Below are 22,577 nucleotides of genomic sequence, written 5' to 3' on the forward strand. Positions count from 1 at the left end.
TTAACTTTCTTGCTTTCCACTTGGAATGGGAACATAGCTTCTTTGATTTATTCAGATGTAAGATGAAATATAGAACATGAGTAAAAGGAACCTAACAGAAAAAAAGCAGAGATTGAGCCTTTCTAAAAATGGAGTTTCATTCAGTTTCCTTATCTCATCTCACTCTGTGATTTTTACCTTCCTTATTCTTAAGGGGTGTTAAAGGGTGAAGGTCTCCTCTTCTGTAGCTTCTTCAAGCTGAAAGGGCTTGTAGACCCTGTCTATTGGGAGGCATAAAAATCTTGAACTATCTGATTAGGTGAAGGGCTCCTCATCTTAGGTTGTCTGACTCAGAGGCGCCTTTGAGGTCTCATCGTAAGGATAGGATGCTTCCTAGAGAGCATCTGTTCAGATAATTTGTCCCACATGTTTATACAAAACATGTAGCAATGATAGTCCCCACAGTAAAGAAGACCGAGCATAATTACCTTTAGTATTAGTAAAAGAAGTTTTCTCCACCAAGACCATCCATTTCCACTAAACCAGGAAGAAATCCAGTCATTGAGGGAACTAGAGGAGGCAGACATTGCCTTAATTTGGATATGCAGGTCTGCTAAAATTTGGGGTACATTAGCAGAGTTATCTGGGATATATACACAATATTCAGTCTCAATAATAGCACAAGTTCCTCCTTGAGCTGCTACTATATACAAAGCCATCCTATTTTGTAATACAGCCTTTCTCATTGATTCAGCTTCAAAGTTTAACAAGGAAAGCCCATGCATAGTATCATTAGGGCTTATGTGGTATAGTTTATTAGGGCCTCCATATGCCAGGTCATGTCTTCTATTCCCAGTTAGGGCAAAAAAAAAGAAAATGGCTAACTGGTGATCATACTAATGAAAGGCTGATTGTGTCCAGCAGTAAAGTGGGGATAATTTGCTGGCATAGGTATTTCTTTACACCATCTCCCTTGTATCCAGGGAAAGCCTAGGGTTCAGCACCCTATCGATCCAGGGGGTGGCCGTGGCTACAAATTGGTGGCACATAGCCAGTGAATTCCATTGGGTGCTAGCCATCTGATGCCAGGTCATGTCACCCAATCAGTAGCAAACCAGTCGGTTGATCGTAGAACAATAGTATGCACACAAGCTTCTGGGGAGAGCCACCCTAATTTGCGGGTGGCATTAAGCCATACATCATTGGTATGATTTCTTTGTTCCCAGCACAGGAGGGCCTATTGGTTTAATTGGCTTATAGTAGGAGTAAGCCACATAAATTCATCCCATATTTGAAAATAACCATTATCAATATATCTCTTATTATTGGGTTTAACTGTTATCCACATAGCTTTCTTTTCTTCAGTTTTGGAGTTGGAATATTCAGTCATGATTTCAATGGTCTGAGGGTAGGAAAAAGGTCTTTCATGACCTGGAGAATTCCATGTAGTACTTACCATCGGCCAACAAAAAACATTTTTGTTAGTAATAGAGATGTCCCTATACATGCTAGTATTTGGTTGGTATATCATATCTTTTATATATTGGTGTAAATAATGCAAATCTGTATCCTGTAATGGAGAAGCCCACCAAGGGAGACCTGAAGTGCTGGATAAAGGGAGTAGGCCACAAATCCAGCAAGGACTTTTTTGTAAACTATCTGCATAATGTTGAACCTACTGCAAACGGTAGGTGGGGACGTTTGCTTTTGCTAGAGATGTATAAGGAGAAAACCCAGAAAAATAAATGACTTTAAAAGCTTCATTGAGCTTTATTTATTGGTCCTTTGGAGCAGCAACTTTAGATCTTTCACAGGTTCACAGGTGTAGGCAGGTGTTTCTTCTATGGGAACCTGTGGGGACTCCCCAGAAACAAGTTTAATTCTTGATAAGTGTACCTGACTTGGTATTCCCCTTAGTTTTACAGCTGTAGGAGTACTAAGTAAAATTTGATAGGGTCCTTCCCATTTGGGTCTAAGTTGTTCTTTTGGAGACCCCCCAGTTCCATGTTTTAGTAATACCATACTCCCTGGCTCTGCTCTCTCGGACCAGCTGTCATTCATTGGAGACAGAAGTATCTTATTCCATATTCCCGAATGGCCTGTTGTATTAGGACAATATTACTTTCTTCAGCAAAAACGTATTCCCATTCCTCATATGATTTTTCCTCAAAACACATTATCTTACTTTGCGTGTGTACAGTTGTTTCCTTTATTTCTGATAATTACATTTATTAGAATTTTTAACTCTTAGAAACCTTAGTTTCTAGTGAAAACTAAGCAGTTGTGAGCAGTATATCATACCAGTACCTTTTTAGATTAGCAAATTTATGAATACATTTTATGATTCTAGAAACACGTTTTTCATAGTACCAATTTTTTAAAATAAAGCACAAACCTGGGGCGCCTGGCTGGCTCAGTTGGTAGAGCAAGTGACTCTTGATCTCAGGGTTGTGAGTTCGAGCCTCACATTGGGTGTAGAGATTACTTAAAAATAAAATCTTAAAAAAATAATAAATCGGGGCATGTGGGTGGCTCAGTTAGTTAAGCGTCTGCCTTTGGCTCAGGTCATGATCCTGGGGTCCTGGGATTGAGCCCCACATCAGGCTCCCTGCTTGGTGGGGAGCCTGCTTCTCCCTCTCCCTCTACCTGCTGCTTCCCCTGCTTGCGCTCTCTCTCTCTGTCAGATAAATAAATAAAATATTAAAAAAATAATAAATCGGGTGCCTGGGTGGCTCAGTTGGTTAAGCGACTGCCTTCGGCTCAGGTCATGATCCTGGAGTCCCGGGATTGAGTCCCGCATCGGGCTCCCTGCTCGGCAGGGAGTCTGCTTATCCCTCTGACCCTCCTCCCTCTCATGCTCTCTGTCTCTCATTCTCTCTCTCTCAAATAAATGAATAAAATCTTTAAAAAAAAAAAAAAAATAATAATAATAAATCACAAACCAGGTTTACAGACCCATACTTATCTTTAGTTTCTCTGCAATAAGACAAAAGTAGATAAACCTGTGCTTAGTACTTAATGTTTATCTTATTTGGAAATGATATTTAACAAATTTATTAGCTCATCATCTAACTAAACAAAACTCCAAAATTTCAGATTACCAAACATTTTGCAAGCCACCCAGAAATTTCCCTATAAATCTTTTATTTATAACTATTTAATTTACTTTTTCTTGACAATCATGTCTAGATGACCCACAAAACTTAATGCATTAGACAAAGTCAACCATTCTAATTTTTAATTTTTTTTTTTTGGACAAACTTTGACAACAGAGACAACCCATTGGACCTTCATTGAACACCGGTAAAATAAAAGTCTTACATTAATGCATAACTGTAAAGACGGTTTTATTTTAATTAAACCAGCAACCTTAAATTACCTTTAGTACCAACTATTTTCCCAGATCATGTGAACTTGAAAAAACTTTTGGGTTAGTTTCTATCTTTCAGAGTTTTGGAATGCCCAGTTCCTATAAGCGCTTGCTTTAAACCAACTAGAGTGCTTTTACAAATCAATTTTAGCAATACCATCTGGAGGTAGGAAAGTATCTCACCTTCATAACATGCATGGTTACACATACACAGACAAGATGCAAACAATCTTCTAGCTTTTGTTCTGTTTATGGAAATGATATTACTGGCCTAGTTCCCAAATACCTCCCTAGAGAGAGAGAGAGAGAGAGAGTGTGTGTGTGTGTGTGTGTGTTGTGAAAAACTTCCCCCTAAAGTTCTCCCCAATTCTATTTCAAAACTGTTCTTAGGTCCTAAAGAAGAGGAGGGTAGAAATTTACATGACAAAGGCAGAGAGAAGGCATCCAAGTTTTCTTCATGATGAAGATTTGGCGCATATCTGTTATGAAAGGTGTTAGAGTCCAGGCACAGAAGTCATTCTAGCAGTTTGTACTTTTTTTAAAAAGTCTTTTCCTGGGGCGCCTGGGTGGCTCGGTTGGGCATCTGCCTTTGGCTCCCTCGTGATCTGGGGTCCTGTGATCAAGCCCCACGTGGGGCTCCCTGCTCAGTGGGGGGCCTGCTTCTCCCTCTGTCTCCTGGCTCTCACTCTCTATCTCAGATAAATAAATAAAATCTTTAAAAAAGGAAAAAGTTTTTTCCCCTTTTATTTCTTCAGTTTCAGGCAATTGTGGGCTGTGTTTACATTTTAAAGACATAAGATGTATCATTTCAAGGTACAGAAAAGAATGCCAAAAAAATTTTCCCCCAGAGTTTCAGGGTAACTGCGATTTAAAAATCACCTTTCTTTCTCCTAAGTACAGTACAGTTTTGTTCCAGTAGCTTGATCTTTTCCAATATACAGAAACACTGTAAGAGGAATAGGCAGGGTTTGGGGATTGATAAAGATAGGCAGGCTTTGACTGGCTTTAGGGTTGCATTTCTGGTTTTGTAAAGATTTGTAAAACAGAGTTGTTTTTAATTCTCAGAAGAACAAGATTACAGCCTGAATATCAGGTGTTTGGCCTGCCTTTTTAATTAAATATGCTTCTTTATATTGGGGAGATTTTTGACTAAAGTGGAATTAAAATATTTTTATCTTTGTAAAACCTGTATAAAGCATTTTAACAAAAACCTTCTTTTGGGTACATAATTCAACCTTGGTTTCTGATGTGGAAAAGTTTGGGGTTTGGAGCTGACGGCTAAGAAAGAATTCTTGAGACATCTTTGGTGCAAAAAGGTGTTTTATTATAGCACGGGGACAGGACCCGTGGGCAGAAAGTGCTGCCCTGGATTGTGAGGAGCGACTGATTATACACTACGGAGTTGAGGGCGGTAAAGACAAGAGAAGTTTTTCAAAAGGACTTTCATATGCTAAAGAAGACTCATAGGATCCTGGAGGCCTAGCTATTGTCAAGCTAGGGTTGTTTTTCCTTCTAGCAAAGCATTAACATAAGACAGTTGGAAGGTTATATTCTGCCTGCCTTAAGTATTTGTCCATGGGCCGCTGGTTACAAGGAAATTTAATTTTGTCTACATTTCCTTCTGCCTTTGATCCCCACATCAGCTTCTACCAGTCCTTGAATATTGGCCCTTCACAGATCATTTGTAGGAGGGTCTAGGAGAAATTTTTGGTTCTGTTCCTTGTGAAGGAGTTTTGTGAATAGTCATTAGTCTTTTTAATCTCTAAAATTGGTAGGATCTTTTCAAAGTGGAGGTAAAAGGTCTTTATAATTTAAGAGATTTTGCTTCCATTCAGGAGACACAAATTCTTTTGCAGTGGGGGGTCTAGGATAATACCTGCAAAGGACATCTCATAAGAATGCCTGAAGCTGGTATTACCAGTCCCTGGAAGGTAGGAGCAAAGCAAGCCTATAGCCATTCTCAGGTGCTTTAGTTAAATTTATTTCCTGGCTTTCAACATTTACAGGAGTAACTGTACACTTTGAACCTAGAGGTGAGGCCCGAGTGTTCCAGGTAAATAAGAGGAAAAGCTGAGTTAAAACAGACAAATGAGGTCAGAGTTTAAAGGAAATTTACATTACATATGGGCATTTATTTCGATTTAAATCTAATTTCTGTGATTTTATTTGGTCAAGGGAGTCCCTAAGACTAGCCATTATACTAATAAGACAGTTGAGAGCTCTTTGTAAAGTTTATTTTTCTTTCAAACATAGTTAATTTAAATGATCAGTCATCTGGCCATGGACGAACGAGTAGGTCTAATAGTGACTCAAAACCAGTAAGCCTTAATGGCTTAACCAAAGATGTAAGATGCATCCAAAGAGGGTGTAGGTTGGGATGCCTGGGTGGCTCAGTCGGTTAACTGTCTGCCTTTGGCTCAGGTCATGATCCCAGGGTCCTGGGATTGAGCCCCTAATCACATCATGCTCCTTGCTCAGCAGGGAGCCTGCTTCTCCCTCTGCCTGCTGCTTCCCCTGTTTGTGCTCTCCCTCTCTCTCTCTCTGACCGAAAAAAAAAAAAAAGGGCATAGGTGGTACACCCCCATGATCCAGAAGTTTACTCCCAAAATTAGTCTAAGAAAGCAAAGACCTTTGCTGCACAGGCGGTAAGGATGGTGTGGTTAAAATGGTGTCTTTGGTCTCCCACAAAATTATGAGATGTCTCCAGTCACCAGGAGGCGATAATCCGTGACACTGGTTAGGTGATACTGGAATGGGACTTCCCAGCACTAACAAGCAACAAATGTTAAGATGGCAAATGTTCTTATGATGTAGGAAATGTTGGGGTTCACAGCTGACGGCCAAGAAAGAATTCTTGAGACATCTTCAGTGCAAAAAGGTGTTTTTATTAAAGCACAGGAACAGGGTCTGTGGGCAGAAGGAGCTACAGTGGGGTTGTGACAGGTGACTGATTATATGCTTTCAAGTTGGGAGGGGGTTAGGGAGATAGCCTAAGTCTCTAAGGAATTTTGGAAGCAAGGTTTCCAGGACCTTGAGGGGCTAGCTATTGTTGGGAAAAGATCACTTATTACAGTCTAATAAAATACTAGTCATGAGACCCTTCTGATGTGTATCAGTGGGCCATATGCTTGGAGGATGATTCCTAGCATGTATGTTGGGGGGGGGCGGTGTAGAGTTAAAGGTAGTTTACAAAAGAATTTTTATATGTTAAAGAAGACACAGGATCCTGTGGGGTCGGAATAATAGTTTCAGGGACTTGGTCAAGAGGCTGTAGACAGTAAGGAAATTTAATTTTTTTCTTTTGCCTTTGTTTCCTACGTCGTAATTTACTTTGCTAATACTGATCTTCACCCTGAATAATACTTGATCTTATGTTTATGAAAACATTTGGTTCCACATTTAGAAAGAGATATACTCTGGGTACTTCCAAGTATATTTTCAAATTCATTGCCATTGAAACATCAAATACTTGAGAAAAGCGGTATTTACAGAGGATAATCTGAACGCAAAGCAATCCATTCATTCCTCTAGATACTCTGAACTATTTCTAGATTAAGCCAGTCAGCAGAGAACCGAATACCTGCATTGAAAGTCTTGATTACCATTGTAAAATTTTGTTTACTGAATTGTGTTTTGGCATTTTTCCACGGGGCTACATTGAAGGAAACTGTAAGAAACCTCCTATGAGATTTGTTGTTATCTTCTTATACAGATGTCACAGAACACTTTGTTTATTGTGTAGCATGATTCCTTTTACAAGAGGACTCATTTGAGAAATTTCTTTCTGGGCTCAGTACCAGGAGTCTTATGCTTCTTTAAGCAGCTAGTTAGATTTTATTTTTACAGACAAGATGAACCTCACACCTGATTGTGTCTCCATCCGTATAGTATGCCGGGAATCTTAAAGCCAAAGTTTTAGATACAACCCCACAGAAAAATATTGTGGTTTGTCTTTGTCAAAGTAGTATATGGATAAATATTTTAAATCAAATATTACAAAAAGAATTTCATTTAAATAGCAAAAGTTCCCATCCCAGTATCTTCTCTGGTTCTCTTCTCCCTGTATACTCACATAGCATTTTGTTCCCATCTCTACTTAGAAATTACCTATTGACTACTGACTTCTTGATAGATCAATTTGTAGTTAGCTAACTTTTCCCGATATCTGGCTTGCTTTTAGAAATAATGTCAAATATTTTAAATTATCTCTTTGTTAATTTTGTTGGTTCTAATACTAGTAAGTGGGTTTGCTGTTCTATGGAGCTTTGGAAATGTCTCCTGACTCATTACATGAAGGACATGGATTTTATCCGTTGTATCTTTCTTCTACATTCTTTCAGACATTTCCATCTCCAGACTTCTGTCAGTTATGCTCTATTTGAACATTGTTAAGCTTGATAACATTGGTTTGTTTTCTTACTTTGTGTATTTATTTCAGATATTGACAAAAAAAACAAAGACAACTGGTAGCATTTATCTATTTTCATCCTTTTTTATGGCTTGACATGTAGGATGAAGACAAAATTTAGGGAAGTTTGGAGAGAAAAATTAATATAGATGCATAAAATAATGAACTTAAGTTATATGGAATATACAGTAGAGATTTCTCTGATGCAATGTAAACTACATGTCTGATGTTATAAACGCGAAGAAAAAGTTTTTAAAAATTTAAGCATGTATCTACTTTGTGAGTCAGAAATTCTCCCCCTGTGCATTTTATACAGATGCTCACAGCAGTTTCATTCATAATAGTAAAAAACTGGAAACTGCCCTGGAGTCTCTTAACAGAAACTGGCTAAATAAACTGTGGTATATTTCTACAATAAAATACTACTCAGCAATAAAAAGAAATAAAACATGGATACATACAAAAGCATGTCAGAATCTTAATGTTATTCTGAGTGAAAGTGAGTTTGATCACCTTAATAAGAAGTTCAAGAAAAGGCAAAATTAACCTCTTTTGATGGAAATTGGAAAAGTGTTTCCATTAGGGTTGGGAGTGCTGTTAACTAAGGTGGGTGTTGACTGTGGACACCAACAGAGAGGATTCTGGGTTAATAGAAATGTTTTATATCTTGATGGGGAGGGGATTGCCTGGGTGAATGCATTTCTCAAAACTGATCAAAGTCTTTACTTAGATCTTTGCAATTTACCTTTGTAAATTATACCTCAATTTAAAAAAAAAGCCTTATCAGTGCCTACATAGTTTGTAGTTTATCGGGAGACCAACAAGTGATCATATACAATTTTACTATTCAGTGTAATAAGTGCTATGATATAGGTAAACATAAAATTTCAGAAATGCATGAACATCATGTAACACCTATGTGGCGGTGACATTGTTACGCATTTATCAAAGCTGTCCTGCTTTTGTGTTATATTTTCTAGTCTCTTCCACACAGAGGTTAAGTAAGGCCAGTAGGAAACATGACCAGTGGAGTATGTGCAGAAGTGATATCCTCTGCTTCTAAATCTGGTCCTAACCCCACCTGCATATTCCTCCATACTTTCTCTTTTGTTTCTGTGGTGGTCTTGACAACCAGATGTTGATGATGGGTCTCTGAATGACGAGGTGGAGCCAAGCCCTCTGCTCCCATCCATTCATACTGAATTGCAGTGTGAGCAAGAAAGAATCGTGTGTTACATTAAACCACTGGAGGGAAGGAGAGAAGGAGTGGAGGAGGAAAGGAAGAAGGAAGAAAGGAAAGATAAGACAAGAGGGAGAGAGGGAGCCAGTATCTCAGGAATAAACTATGGGAGACAATTAAGCCATCAAAAAGGACAGTCTTTTGGGTAGGCTGAGAGCAGTTTAGCACAAAGGATGGTATAGAATACCATCATCATGTGATCTCCATAAGAAATAAAGAGAGAGAAATTAAAGAACTAGATTTTAAAACATTTTACCTTATGTTACCTTTGTTTTTCTGAATTATATTATTGTTTTTACACCATGATTCTTAATTAATGGTTCTTCTAGTAAAATACTTCTAAACTTTGTTTTAACTTTGGCAAAATGAAAAAGATAAGACCTCTCTAATTGAGTCAAAGGCAGAAATGCCCAGAGAAAATACTACTGCTCACATATAAAGAGAATGTTTTGGCATTTGCCACACAACATGTTGCCGTGGTTTTATAATCCAAAAAGAGTATGTTTTTAGCAGAGTTCAAGTGAATTACCTATGTGAACATCTGATACTTGATGTGGGCGGGTATGTGTTAATTTTCATATTTCTCCTAGCATTTATCCCCTGATTTTGACAGGATTTTTGCATGACCATTTCCTTTTTTCTGCATGATCTCTGTGACTCCTGGACATTTTACATACTTACAATGATATCCCCGTACCTCTGGGAAAACTCTATTGATTTGCCTAGGGTCTTGAATCAGACTAGCATGCTTTTTCTTTTTCTTCTGTAGGATATTCTCAAATGTGGTTTATTTACTATGAATGGTTACTGAACTGGCTTTGGTACATCCAGAAATAACAAGAGCTATGAAATGTAAACAGGTGGGAGTTAGGGAATGCTCATTTTTATTCATTCATTTAATCAGGCAGTAAATGGATAACTCATTGAACACCAACCATTGTGTAGGTGCATCAGATATAGTGGTGGACCAGAGGTTTGATCACAGACTTCAAAGCTGGCTTAAATACTTCTGAAATAGTCATTAGGTGGATGATTAAATACACAATAAAGTAATTTCAATTGAGTGAAGAGAATAAGTACAGGATGTTATGAGGACCCCTGCAGAATACTGGGGGATTGAAGAGTGAGGGTCAGGGACTATCCTTAACTTCAGGAAGTGCTATCTGAGCTGAGTCTTGCCAGACATGTTTGTACAGCCAGATAAAAATGATGACAAGGAAGTTCAGGTGACAAAGCCAGATCTGGAGTGTAACAGATGCAGTATTTTATGAAAGTACTTTTTTTCTTCCTGCCTCAGCATGCAGTGTAACCAGGCCTGGAGACTCACATCAAGGCTGCAAAATGGAAGATCTATTTCTATATTTTGATATAAATTGTTAGCATGGGGAAAATAAAATTTAAAATCCAGCAAGAAATAAAATTATACTTAAAGAAAAGTGACTATAGTGATCACAGGTTTATGACATCAACTTAAGGAAAAAAATCAATATGTGTTTCTGTTGCAGCAGAGATATTTTATATTTTAAGAAATTAAGATCTCTCACATTAGGAAATATTCATGTGTTTTTTTTTTCTCACATAATTTCCCACCTAGGAGACTTGTTCGTAGCACTAAGAAATCCTCCTAGGCTCACTTACACAATAGCTGTGTGTTTCAGACACACATTTTTTTCAGTCTTAAGCAAAACCTTTGCCCTAAGATGTACATTCTCACTCATTTGCTATAGAAGCTCGTGATCCCTTATTTTAGGTTTCTTGAAAGGTGAGGTTTTAGTGAGGACCAAATATATTTATTCTCTTCATAAAATACTTCATAAGTTACACTTCAGACCCCGTAATAGTGAATTTGAGGGAAATGTTAGTTCATGCCTCACACACAGCATACTTCTAAATCCCTATATATTTTCCTCCAGTCTGATAAATTATATGCTTCAAGGGATGACAAAATGCTTTCCCAAAGTTTATTGGTTTTTAAATGCCAAGTGGCTGAAAAGTTTTTCAGTGATTTTAGAATTTTGCATCCTTTTGGAGTTGAGGGGAGGATTTATCAATTTGAAAGATTCTCTTAGCCCTAGGGTTGGAAAGCTACAGCCTGTGGGCTAACTCTGGCCTCTGTTCTTCTAAAGTCTGTGAGCTGTGATGGTTTTTACATTTTTCAAGTGTTGTTAAAATAAAAAGGATATGGAACTGAGAGGTATGCGGCCTGCTAAGCGTAATATAGTAACTGTTTGGTATTTTACAGAAAAGGTGTGCCTTTCCTGTGTTAGGCCATCTGAACTCTTGTTTCAGCTAGAATAAATGTTTAGTGCCACATGGTGGGAGATTTTTAGTTATTAAAACTTTAGCGATATTTAGATTATAAAATTGGCATTCTGAGTAATTCACAATTTGTTTTTAAAAATTCTGACTCTTGGGACACCTGGTGGCTTAGTTGGTTAAGCATCTGCCTTCGGCTCAGGTCACGATCCCGGGGTCCTGGGATCGAGTCCTGCGTTGGGCTTCTTGCTCAGTGGGGAGCCGGCTTCTCCCTCTGCCTGCCGCTCCCCCTGCTTGTGCTCTCTGTCGGTCTCTCTCTCTGACAAATAAATAAATCATAAAAAAATTCTAACTCTTTGCTGTAGTTTATTTTATTTTTAAGTTTTTCTTTTAATTCCAGTTAACACAGTGTTATATTAGTTTCAGGTGTTGTACAATATAGTGATTCAGTAATTCTGTAGGCCTCAGGGTGCTCATCATGACCATTGCCCTCCTTAATCCCCATCACCTGTTTCACCCCTGCCCCCACCACCTCTGCTATAAAGTTTAGTAATTTATAGGGCATTTACTCTCAAGTAGCCGCACAGGTTTCAAGTTATATTGCCCTTAGCTTTACTAAACTTAAAGCCTTCTGAGTTACATAAATGCTATATGTTAGTTACAAATAAACAAATAAAAACAAACAAAAACCCAAAACCCTATCCTTCTAAGCATATATACAAGTCACAGCCAGTAGAGGAGATTTAATAGCAATGACAAATAATTCACAAGCTCCTATGATTGATTTTTCAGTCTTAACAATGATGAATTTGTCGGTTTTCATGTATCCACAAAACATGTATTATTGTGTGACATTTTTCGAAATGAAGGTTGAATTTTAAAGTCTATTGTTTCAAGAAAGATTTAAATTCATTTTAATTTTTCAATTTTTCATGCAGATTTCCAGTTCTTCAAGGTTTTGTAAATATCAGCTGAATGTTTTACCTTGTTTATTCTTTCTTTTCACATCTATCTGAAAAACCACAATTGGACGTCAAAGAGTCAAATTATGTGAAAAGAAAAGCTTCTTTTCGAGACCGATAGCAGTGTACTCATTGCTACTAATGTAAGATATGCACTGGAGCAGACCAGCCTTTCTTTCCTTTTAGTAAACAATGTCATTCAAACTTTTTAATTATTTCTATTAAAAGCTGCAGAGGAGCTTTTGCTAATGACCAAAATGGGAGCATGTTTTGGGGAAAATGTGTAAGAAAAGAAAATACTAATTTTGTCAAAGTTTGTGGAAATAAAATTGAAGAGAGAAATAAGAGTGTGTAGGCAAATATGCTGTATAATAAATGAGCCAGAAATCAAATGTACATCCAGAATGTGGTATGATAAGAATTATCAAACTTTAAATTTGATATTCAAATATGCAGTATCAAATATCAAAAATAAAATGTGTTGTGCCTGAAAAGAAAATCCTTTATTCCCAACTGAAAATTTTATTCTCAAACAAAAGTCAGTGTGGGGATGCCTGCCAAGCTTGTTACTTTGCCCAGCTTGCCCTTCCTAAGCTGTTTGACATCCAGTAAGTTCTCTGAGACTGTTTCCTGATTTGAAAAAAGCTCATCCCTACCAAACTTGAGAGTTTTTATGAGGCACAAACAATACAGCATGTACTAGGACTCTTTAAATAATAAAATTATATATAAATATTAGATGTTGTTTTTATTAGATCAGTGGTTACACCTCTTTCTGTATTTAAGTTTTCCAAATACTGCTGTGTAAAAGGAGACATTTCACGTATATTTATGCCTTTATATTCAAGGCAGTGATTGGTAACACCTACGCTCTTCTTTTGAAATGTTTTAAACTTCAGTTAAAATAATGTCTTAAATCTCTGTATGCTTGGAAATGAAAAGTACAAAACACACAATTTATTGATGCTGTGAACACTGAAGAAAATTCCATATGACATGCATTTGTTCATAAATAATACATGTGCCCTCTCTGCGAAGCTCAACTTCAATAAAACACAACTACTTTAAACATCTCAAAATCTCGATGTGACCTTTCAGTGTGATGGTGAAATCTCAAATGCAATGTATCTAAATCTTCACTAATTATCTTTCCATTCAGATATCTTTGTGTTTGTATGTATTTATTCAGTTGCTTAAAAAAATCAGAAAAAATGAGGAAACAAGGCAAATAATCAAAAAGCCCAGAGGTTTTCTTCAGCATGTTCTGCATTTAGATGCTGGAATCATGTTTCTGCAGATGTGCCTACTTTGTCTTTTTCTGACATCCATCACTTTACAATAGCAGAATGACCAGCAGGAGCTTAGTGGAAGGAGAGCCTCGTTCCCAGTAGTTCTGGGTTCTGTTTTGTTTTCTGTCCTCACATGTGGTGCATTTGGGATCCAGGCTGTAGTAAATTTCCGTGTCTCTTCTCTTCCGGACTCACCTCTGCACCACTCTTCTTCACTTCTCCCTGCAGCACCCCACCCCTCGGGAATACTGGTCACCAGATCATTCTACCCAATACGATTCTGTAATTTACGTTATGCTGTTGTCTTCTGTTTTCCTAGGAACTTCACTGTATACAGGGAGGGGGTGTTAGGGGCCCTGGTCTTAACAATGGTAAGATGTGTAATTTTTTTGCTTAAAACTCTCCAATGGATTTCCTTCTGGTACACTTAAAATGAAATCTACAACATGGTCATGGTTTACAGGCCCTCTGTCCTCCATCTCTCCAACATCTTCTACCCTGTTCTTCCTTTCTTCACTATGTTCCAAAAGCACCGGCTTCCTTACTATCCCCAAACACGCAAAGTATGCTCAGTATGTGTATACTATATATGTAATTTAATATGTAACAACATATACATATTATGTAATATGGTGTCAGTAATATATATACACACATATATTCATTAAATATTTATTATTTATTAGCTGCCCCACTATGTACTTTAATACATAAATGCCATGAAAACTGAAACTCTGTATTGTTTACTCCTGTAACCCCAGTGATTTGAACAATATATTGTGCATAGAGGCTCTTAGCTATTTCCCCAGTGAATGAATGTATGAATGAATTATTCCAGCACAAGTGCTAAAGTTAAGTCTCATTACGTTAGGTGCCTACCCCTGGGGCTATAGTGTGGCATCTTCCTCTCTTGATTCTGGTGGGTTAAGAGTGGACAGTGGGTAACATTTTAAAGAAAGTGTAGATGCTGTTAGAGAAACAGAAGAGGTTTACTCAGGAGGGGAAGAATACATACTTACCATTTTATCCCTCTTTTTTCTGTCATTAATGCCTAGATGTTAATACCTTGGAATAGGTTAGTTTATATCTTTTCTCCTGTTCCCTTCTTTCAAAATGTTATTAATTTTTCTTTTGAAATATCGTATCCATCTTTCATTTTTCTTATTTCCCCTCACTACTACATTGGCATTGACCCTTAAATTCCTTGTTGCTAGTCTTTTTGCCCCCAATACAATCTTCCACCACCCACGATCTCCTGAATGTGGCTCTAATTGTCATTTCTTTTAGAAAATGCATGCTAGATTCTTTTGTCCAAAATTAGACAGAACTTGCTAAAACAACCATGATTTTCCAATATGCACACTTCCTTTCAGTCAGACTTATATCTTCTAATACCTAATTTTGAATATAAAAAATGTTCATGTTTTTAGAGAGTCCACAATATTAGATCTAAAATGGATTGTGCAAATAAGTTAGCCAAGCCTTTTTTTGGAGAAAGACATGGGGAGAAAGAATGAAAAAAAAAAAAAAATGAGACCTAGAGAAGTACCTCTTCAGAACAAAATTTCAGCATAACTACATCTAGGCCCTGGGTGTCTTAAGCCCTAGACCTGAGTTCCTTCTCTGTGCCAGGAATAACCTGTTCTCTGCTGTGTCCTCCTCCATTTATCTCTATCTCCATCTCGCAGACACCGTTATGCCCTCCTGTCCAGCTGAAGTCTGTTTCTTTTTTCTGATTGCATAGTTTTCATAGAGCTCCAAGTATTACTGAAATTATTACCTGTATCATGCACTTTTGTAGTTTCTTTTAATATTGCATTTTGCATGTTTTTCATATTATTTTAGGCCTGTGCTAATGTGACTTATGAGAAACACATTTTTTTGTCTTTGTCCATCATTCCTGGCACACAGCTCCTCAAATCCTTGCAGTTTCCTAAGTGATAAGTGCAATAAAGATGAAATGGGTATTTTTTTTGTTGTTATTCATAATAAGCTCCTTTGAACCACACCAGAATTTATGCTTGAGGTGATTTTTGGAAAGCCCCTAGATAATCGCAAAAAGGGGGGGCTGGTTAGCAGTGGAACCATCCTGATCTCTGGAGAGTTTAATCATCAATGGCCAATGATTTAATGATTTTGCTTGCATAATGAGACCTCCATAAAAATATCTGAAGTTGAGGTTGGGAGGTATTTTGGGCTGGTGAATATGTAGAGGACCTGGGGAGGTGGCACCCCCGGAGAAGGTGTGGAAACCCTTCCTGCATACCTTGCTCTGTGCATCTCTTTGGTCTGGCCATTGCTGAGTTGTATCCTTTTATGATAAACCAGTAATCTAGTAAGTAAACTGGTTTTCTGAGTTCTGTGAGCCATTCTAGCAAATGATCAGACTTGAGAATGGGGTCATGGGAACCTATTTTATTTTTTTATTTTTTTCTTTCTTTTTTTATTGTTATGTTAATCCCCATACATTACATCATTAGTTTTAGGTGTAGTGTTCCATGATTCATTGTTTGTGCATAACACCCAGTGCTCCATGCAGAACGTGCCCTCCTCAATACCCATCACCAGGCTAACCCATCCTCCCACCCATGGGAACCTATTTTTAGCTGGTCTGCCAGAAGCAGAAGGGACAAATTAGACTTGAGATCAGCATCTGAAGTGGGGCGGTCTTGTGCGACCCCTCCCCTGACCTGTGGGATCTGACTCTCTCTCCATGTAGATCGTGTCAGAGTTGAGGTAAATTATGGGACCTCCAACTAGTGTCCACAGAGAATCAGAGGGTTTCTTGATGTGTGGGAAAACTCACGTATCTGGTGTCAGAGTGAAGTTTTGAAGTAGAGGAGAAACACAGAAGAGTGTTTTTGTTTTGTTTTCTTTCAGGCCTCAAAAGACTACAAATGTCTCAGAGAGAGAGTTCCCAAAGAGTTACTTGGTATTGTTGTTGTTAATATTTATATATCGTCACCAAGCACTACAGCAAGCATATCCTCAAGTTAAAATTGTTTGGTGGCTTTTATTGAGTAATATTTAATATAAATTTTAGATTAAATGCTATAAGAATTTAATTCCAGTGATTTTGATCAGGGATGCTCACCCATATTACTTTTGGAGGCAGAACAACCACCAGTGGTATTAAAATGCAGCCGCAGTTTAATAAATTAGGTTTGTGGCATCTTTGTAAAGCTACAGCCTGGCTAGAAAAATACCTAAAAAGAAATCTTTTGCTGTTTTTCTTGATCAAATTTTGTCAATAAGATACACCGAAGATGCTCTTAGTGTTGACATTCATGACCTAACATTCAGTGAAGGCTTGAAGGAGTGGCCCATTCTGAAAAGGTAGATGCAGCTAGGATGAGGGAGGTCCCAGAGGGCGCAACCGGATAGCCTCTGAAGACCATCCCAGTTTTCAAACACAAAACTGTTCATGTTATAGATTAAGTTTTATCCTCATGTAGATTGTTGGGACATCTAAATGTTATACAAAATAGTTTTAATCCTGAGGAAATATTTCAGTCTGAGCCCTATATTACTAGGTCTTACATTGCACATTTTGTGTTTTGGAGGCTGGAGTGTGACCAAAGAGTGCCCATCAGGTAACAAACCTTGCAACCACAAATTCAGCGTGTGCCGTGTGTGAGAGTAAACCAGAGCCTCCTGCTTCGAAGCTGCTATGTACTTTTTATCAAAAGCATGTCTTTTTTTGCTTCTTATCAATTTTATGTGTTTAAAAAATGTTACAAAATAATTTTTTTAAAGGTAGAACTTCTATTTTTATATAGAAGCAAATTCAAAGCCTCAGGTCAAGAAGACAATAAATTAGCCATGTAATATGGTGCTTATGTTGTGTTTTTTTTGTGATTAAAAAAGGGCAGTTTTCTTAAAATTTTTATTTCAGTGTTTAAGAGATCATATAAACAAATATAAAAAAGGATGTCATGTGGAATACAACATTACAAAAACTCAAGTTATCTAATATAGAAAGAGCAAGAATGTTTGTATGAAATTAAAACAGCTGATATTTAAAATGTAACAAACATTTCTCATTTATTTGACTTATATCTTCTAAATTATGATGGTCTATTGCTTTAAATCTTCCTTGAATTAGAATTTTATACCAACATTTTCCCTATTATTAGATTGTGATTGTTTTGAGTGTAGTGTCTATGGCTTTAGACATCTTATGTCCCCCCTATTATCGTGTTCTATACTTATTATGGTATAGATATTTTACAGATGTTTCCTGAATGAATGATAGCCATGCCTGAAGAAAATCCATTTGTTCTCTGTTGAAAAAACATCAACAATGTGAACTTCTCAATGTAAATAAGGCTCATGGGAAATCACTCTTTTGATTTGACAGAATCCTCTAAATGAGAAATATGGAATGGACACATTTCTGATCAACTCGTAAACTCTGTAAATGTGTTCATGCCAATAAAAGGTAGAAAGGCTACTTTCACAATGTATTCAGTTGTTTTTATCTGATGTTGAGAAAAAGTTCAGATTTCTAATGGTGGCATGGGAAGGTAATGTAGAGGAGATTTTTAAAAAGCAAGAAGTACAACATCGCTCGGCATCAGGGAAATCCAAATCAAAACCTCAATGAGATACCACCTCACACCAGTCAGAATGGCTAAAATTAACAAGTCAGGAAACGACAGAAGTTGGTGAGGATGTGGAGAAAGGGGAACCCTCCTACACTATTGGTGGGAATGCGAGCTGGTGCAACCACTCTGGAAAACAGTATGGAGGTTCCTCAAAAGGTTAGAAATAGAGCTACCCTATGACCCAACAATTGCACTACTGGGTATTTACCCCAAAGATACAAATGTAGGGATCCGAAGGGGTATGTGCACCCTGATGTTTGTAGCAGCAATGTCCACAATAGCCAAACTGTGGAAAGAACCAAGATGTCCATCAACAGATGGAATGGATAAAGAAGATGTGGTATATATATGCAATGGAATATTATGCAGCCATCAAAAGGAATGAGATCTTGCCATTTGCAATGATGTGGATGGAACTGGAGGGTGTTATGCTGAGCGAAATAAGTCAATCAGAGAAAGACATGTATCATATGACCTCACTGATATGAGGAATTCTTAATCTCAGGAGACAAACTGAGGGTTGCTAGAGTGGTGGGGGGTGGGAGGGATGGGGTGGCTGGGTGACGGACATTGGGGAGGGTATGTGCTATGGTGAGCACTGTGAATTGTGTAAGACTGATGAATCACAGACCTGTACCTCTGAAACAAATAATACATTATATGTTAAAAAAAAAAAAAAGATAGCAGGAAGGGAAAAATGAAGGGGGGGAAATCGGAGGGGGAGATGAACCATGAGAGACTATGGACTCTGAGAAACAAACTGAGGGTTCTAGAGAGGTGGGGGTTGGGGGAGGGGTTAGCCCAGTGATGGGTATTAAAGAGGGCACGTTCTGCATGGAGCACTGGGTGTTATACGTAAACAATGAATCATGGAACACTACATCAAAAACTAATGATGTATTGTATGGTGATTAACATAACATAATAAAAAAAATAAAATAAAAAGCAAGAGATATGCTTGGAGGCTGAAAAACTGTAATTTAAATGTAAAATATTAGATCTCATAATTTAAATATTGTCTGGATACTACAGTGGGTACAATATAGTGTTTCATTCTTCTAATATATGTGTATTTTCACCTTTGAAAGGACCCATAGAAATTTTGGCCTAGTTTCCATTGAAAACTTGTTTTCAAATAAAGGAAGTATAGTAGCTTTGTTCAAATTGTTTATAGTAGAAAATATAAAATCCTGCCATTGGATAAGAAAATTTAAATTTATCTTAACACACAGGGAACATGGTTGTTTCCAAAGTACGTTTTTCTTTAATTTTTAATCCCTGTTCTTTTTTCCCAGGCATTTCCTGGAAATATCAACTCTGATAGCGTGGTTCGGCATGATTTGCAGCATCCGGTTATTGCCCGCTATGTGCGCATAGTGCCTCTGGACTGGAACGGAGAAGGCCGCATTGGGCTCAGAATTGAAGTCTACGGCTGTTCTTACTGTGAGTATCTGCTGAAATTTGTGGTGGATTTTGTCATCTTCATGTAATTAGTGATTTGTTTATTTTTGATTATTTAACATTACTTGCTTTCTCTGACAATAAACTGCCTTGTTTTTATATATAAATAACATGTTAGTTTATTTGTATGTTATAAATATATTTTTACATCTTTACACAAAAGCGCATATAAAAATACCTTAAGCAAAGGATTTGGAAAGTGATTGTTGTTCAGTAGACTAAAACGACAAAGCTTATTAATTAAGTTGCTTGAAGTCTTATGCAATATTTAAAAAGTAGAAACTTACAGTATTATCCATCATTTTGACTCTTTGTGATGGATTTTGGAGAACTTCCTGCCAATTCTCGTCAGTTTCACGTTTTACTGTTTTAAAGCTAAGCACTAAGTTTTAATGTCAGTGATATTTTATATGTCTATAAGTTTTATTTGCTCCTTTAAAAAATTGACTTGGTCACCTAAAATGATTCTTTTCTTTTAATCACGTTTTAAACTCTTTTTTTTTAATTTCTTAAATGCATTATATATATATGTCTAGTGATTCTAATATATGGATTTTTGGGGATTGCAGCTCTGCTGTCTTGCATCTACTCATTTTTACCAGTAGTGCTTTTTTGCTCCTCCTCCTCTTCTGTCTTTCACCTTCTTTACAGCCTTCTTATCTGCCTGTCCTTCCCTTCTCTGTCTTCTTGACTGTGACCTTAGTTTCTTTAAAACCTCATCTGTGGACTTTCTTTCAGGCCAAAGTTGATGATGGATTCATCTACCGAAGATTTATCTTTGCTTATTTGCTTCTAAGTAGACAGTGCCAACACAGAATTACTTTAAAGACTGTTGAGCTATTTTGAGGCCACTAGGTAGTAGAGATTCAGTCTGCAAATACATGATTTGCAAATACTGGCTTTAGAATATGAATTCTCTGGTAAAATAGTTCCCTCCTCCTAGGAGTCTACTATTAGACTCTCCCCTACCCTTCCTATAGATACATAAAAATAAAAGTTCACTATAACCAGAAGATGGCAAATGACCTATTGGCAAGCTTTTTAAAATTAACCAAACATTTGGTAGTTTATAATAAAAATATGTATGAAGTTTTCACCTCTGTACGAATCAGTTACAGAGATTGGTGAAAATATTAGCTGTCATGATGACCTAATCATTTTTATTTATTCATGGGCAACATTATGTGCAAACTGAACTGGTTACTACAAAGTGGCCATGGAGATCATTTAAAAATTCTATAGGTGTTTATTTTATTTGCTCATCACTTTATTATAGCAAATATGATGAGTAGAGAGGCATAGAAATTTAGTTCTTCAGCAGAATGTAGATCTTCAGGAGGAAGATTTAACTTGTTAGGAGAAGCCTAAAATGAGCCCTAACATAAATTTGGGTTCTCTCTATGTGGTCTGGGTATTATGGATACAGAACTCTGTGTTCACACATATTCCAACTGTCAGCACATTGGGAAGGCCAAGACAAAATGTGATATTTTTCTCGGTATGATGGATTTTCTAGGGAGCATGTTCAGCTTCCAGTAAATGAAAAATGTGTAATACTCTTCATGGAAACCATGATGTGTATAATTTATTAATAATTACTTACTGAGCATTTTTTATGTGTCATGAAATATTGCTGAATGTTAGTAATACCACAGTGAATAAGGAAAACATTCTATGAGAGACAAGGTGGGACAATTAATATAGTAGTATTTATTAGGATAAAAATAGTGAAAGTTAAAATTCACCCAGAGGCACATCGCCTGAGTGATAGAGCTGAAAGGAAAACCGGTGAATCTGGTACAATGCTAGAGCTCACTACCACTGTTCTATTTTCCTACTCCTTAATTCCAACAAAATGAACAACGATGTGACCATCTCCAAGTCAATAAAAGAATCATATTGACACCCCAGAAACACCCATCAGGCCCTCCCCCAGTTACTACTGCTTTTTAAAGGTAAAAATTCACCTGATTTTTATCCTCATAGATTAATTTTACTTTTTTTTTAGTTTCATAAAAAAGGGAATCCTAAAATATATATTATTTCCCATCTGACTTCTTTTCTTCAAAATAATAATTGTAAGAATATCCACACTGTTATTTAAGGGTATTTGATTATTTTCATTGGCACTGTTACTCTACTGTATGAATATTCTACAATCATCAATTCATTTCATATTAATGAACATTTGAATTGTTTCCATTTTTGGCTATTTTAATAGAATTGCTATAAATATTCCTCGTGGGTGTCAGCTTAGGAAAGGGTACTACTAAGTTAGGATATATGCATGTTTAATTTTTATCAATAATAACAAAATTTTCTCTGAAGTGGTTGTATCAATTTAGACTCCCACAACCAATGTACTGGAGTTCCTATTGCTTCACAAATTGGGGCACTTAGTATTGATTTGAAAGTTTTAGCCATTGGGGTGGGTGTTCATTATATCTCATTTTAGTTTTAGTGAACACTTTCCTGATTTTTAAAGAGGTTATGCTTGTCATTCATTTGTATACCCTCTTTCTTTGAAGTGTATGTTGAAGAATCTTGCACATTTTTCTATTGTGTTGTCTTTTATTTATCTATTTTCTAATTGTTTTGAGTAGTTTTTATAGCCAACTCTCTCTTTTATTTTATTCTTGTTATAATATCCAGATGTGTTATCTTACTTTTGAGATGGCTTTCTTTAAAAATAATCATTTTAAAACCAACACTGTCAATGGGGTTACTTTAGAATTCACAGTAAGCGCAAATACAGCTTGCCCGAAGGCACATAGTGTGGGGTGACTCAGGTGTGGCTTACAGTTGTTCTGCAGTTGTTGCAAGTGGATCTGTGAAGTTGTGAGCTCGTGCTATCATGGCCTTCTCCGTCTAGCCTGGGCTTTGGCAGTCACAAGGTGGGAAGGAAAAAAATACGGAAGCTAAGTAGGAAGCTAGGCTTTTCTAGTGTATAAGCCTCTCTGGAGGGAAAGATCGTACACTTTAAGAAACTGTATTAATAGTATACC

At 37.0% G+C, this 22,577-nt stretch overlaps 1 protein-coding gene across 1 annotated transcript in view; it reads left to right on the forward strand.

Moving 5' to 3' along the window:
• The window catches only part of CNTNAP2 (contactin associated protein 2), a 1,879,707-nt gene that overhangs the window by 788,265 nt on the left and 1,068,865 nt on the right, over positions 1-22,577 (forward strand). The window contains exon 4 of the mRNA XM_078059689.1: positions 19,407-19,554. Coding sequence (XP_077915815.1) covers positions 19,407-19,554 — 148 coding nt within the window. The remainder of the gene's footprint in view (positions 1-19,406; positions 19,555-22,577) is intronic.

Source organism: Halichoerus grypus, chromosome 12, assembly GCF_964656455.1.
Source record: "Halichoerus grypus chromosome 12, mHalGry1.hap1.1, whole genome shotgun sequence".
NCBI lineage: Eukaryota > Metazoa > Chordata > Mammalia > Carnivora > Phocidae > Halichoerus > Halichoerus grypus.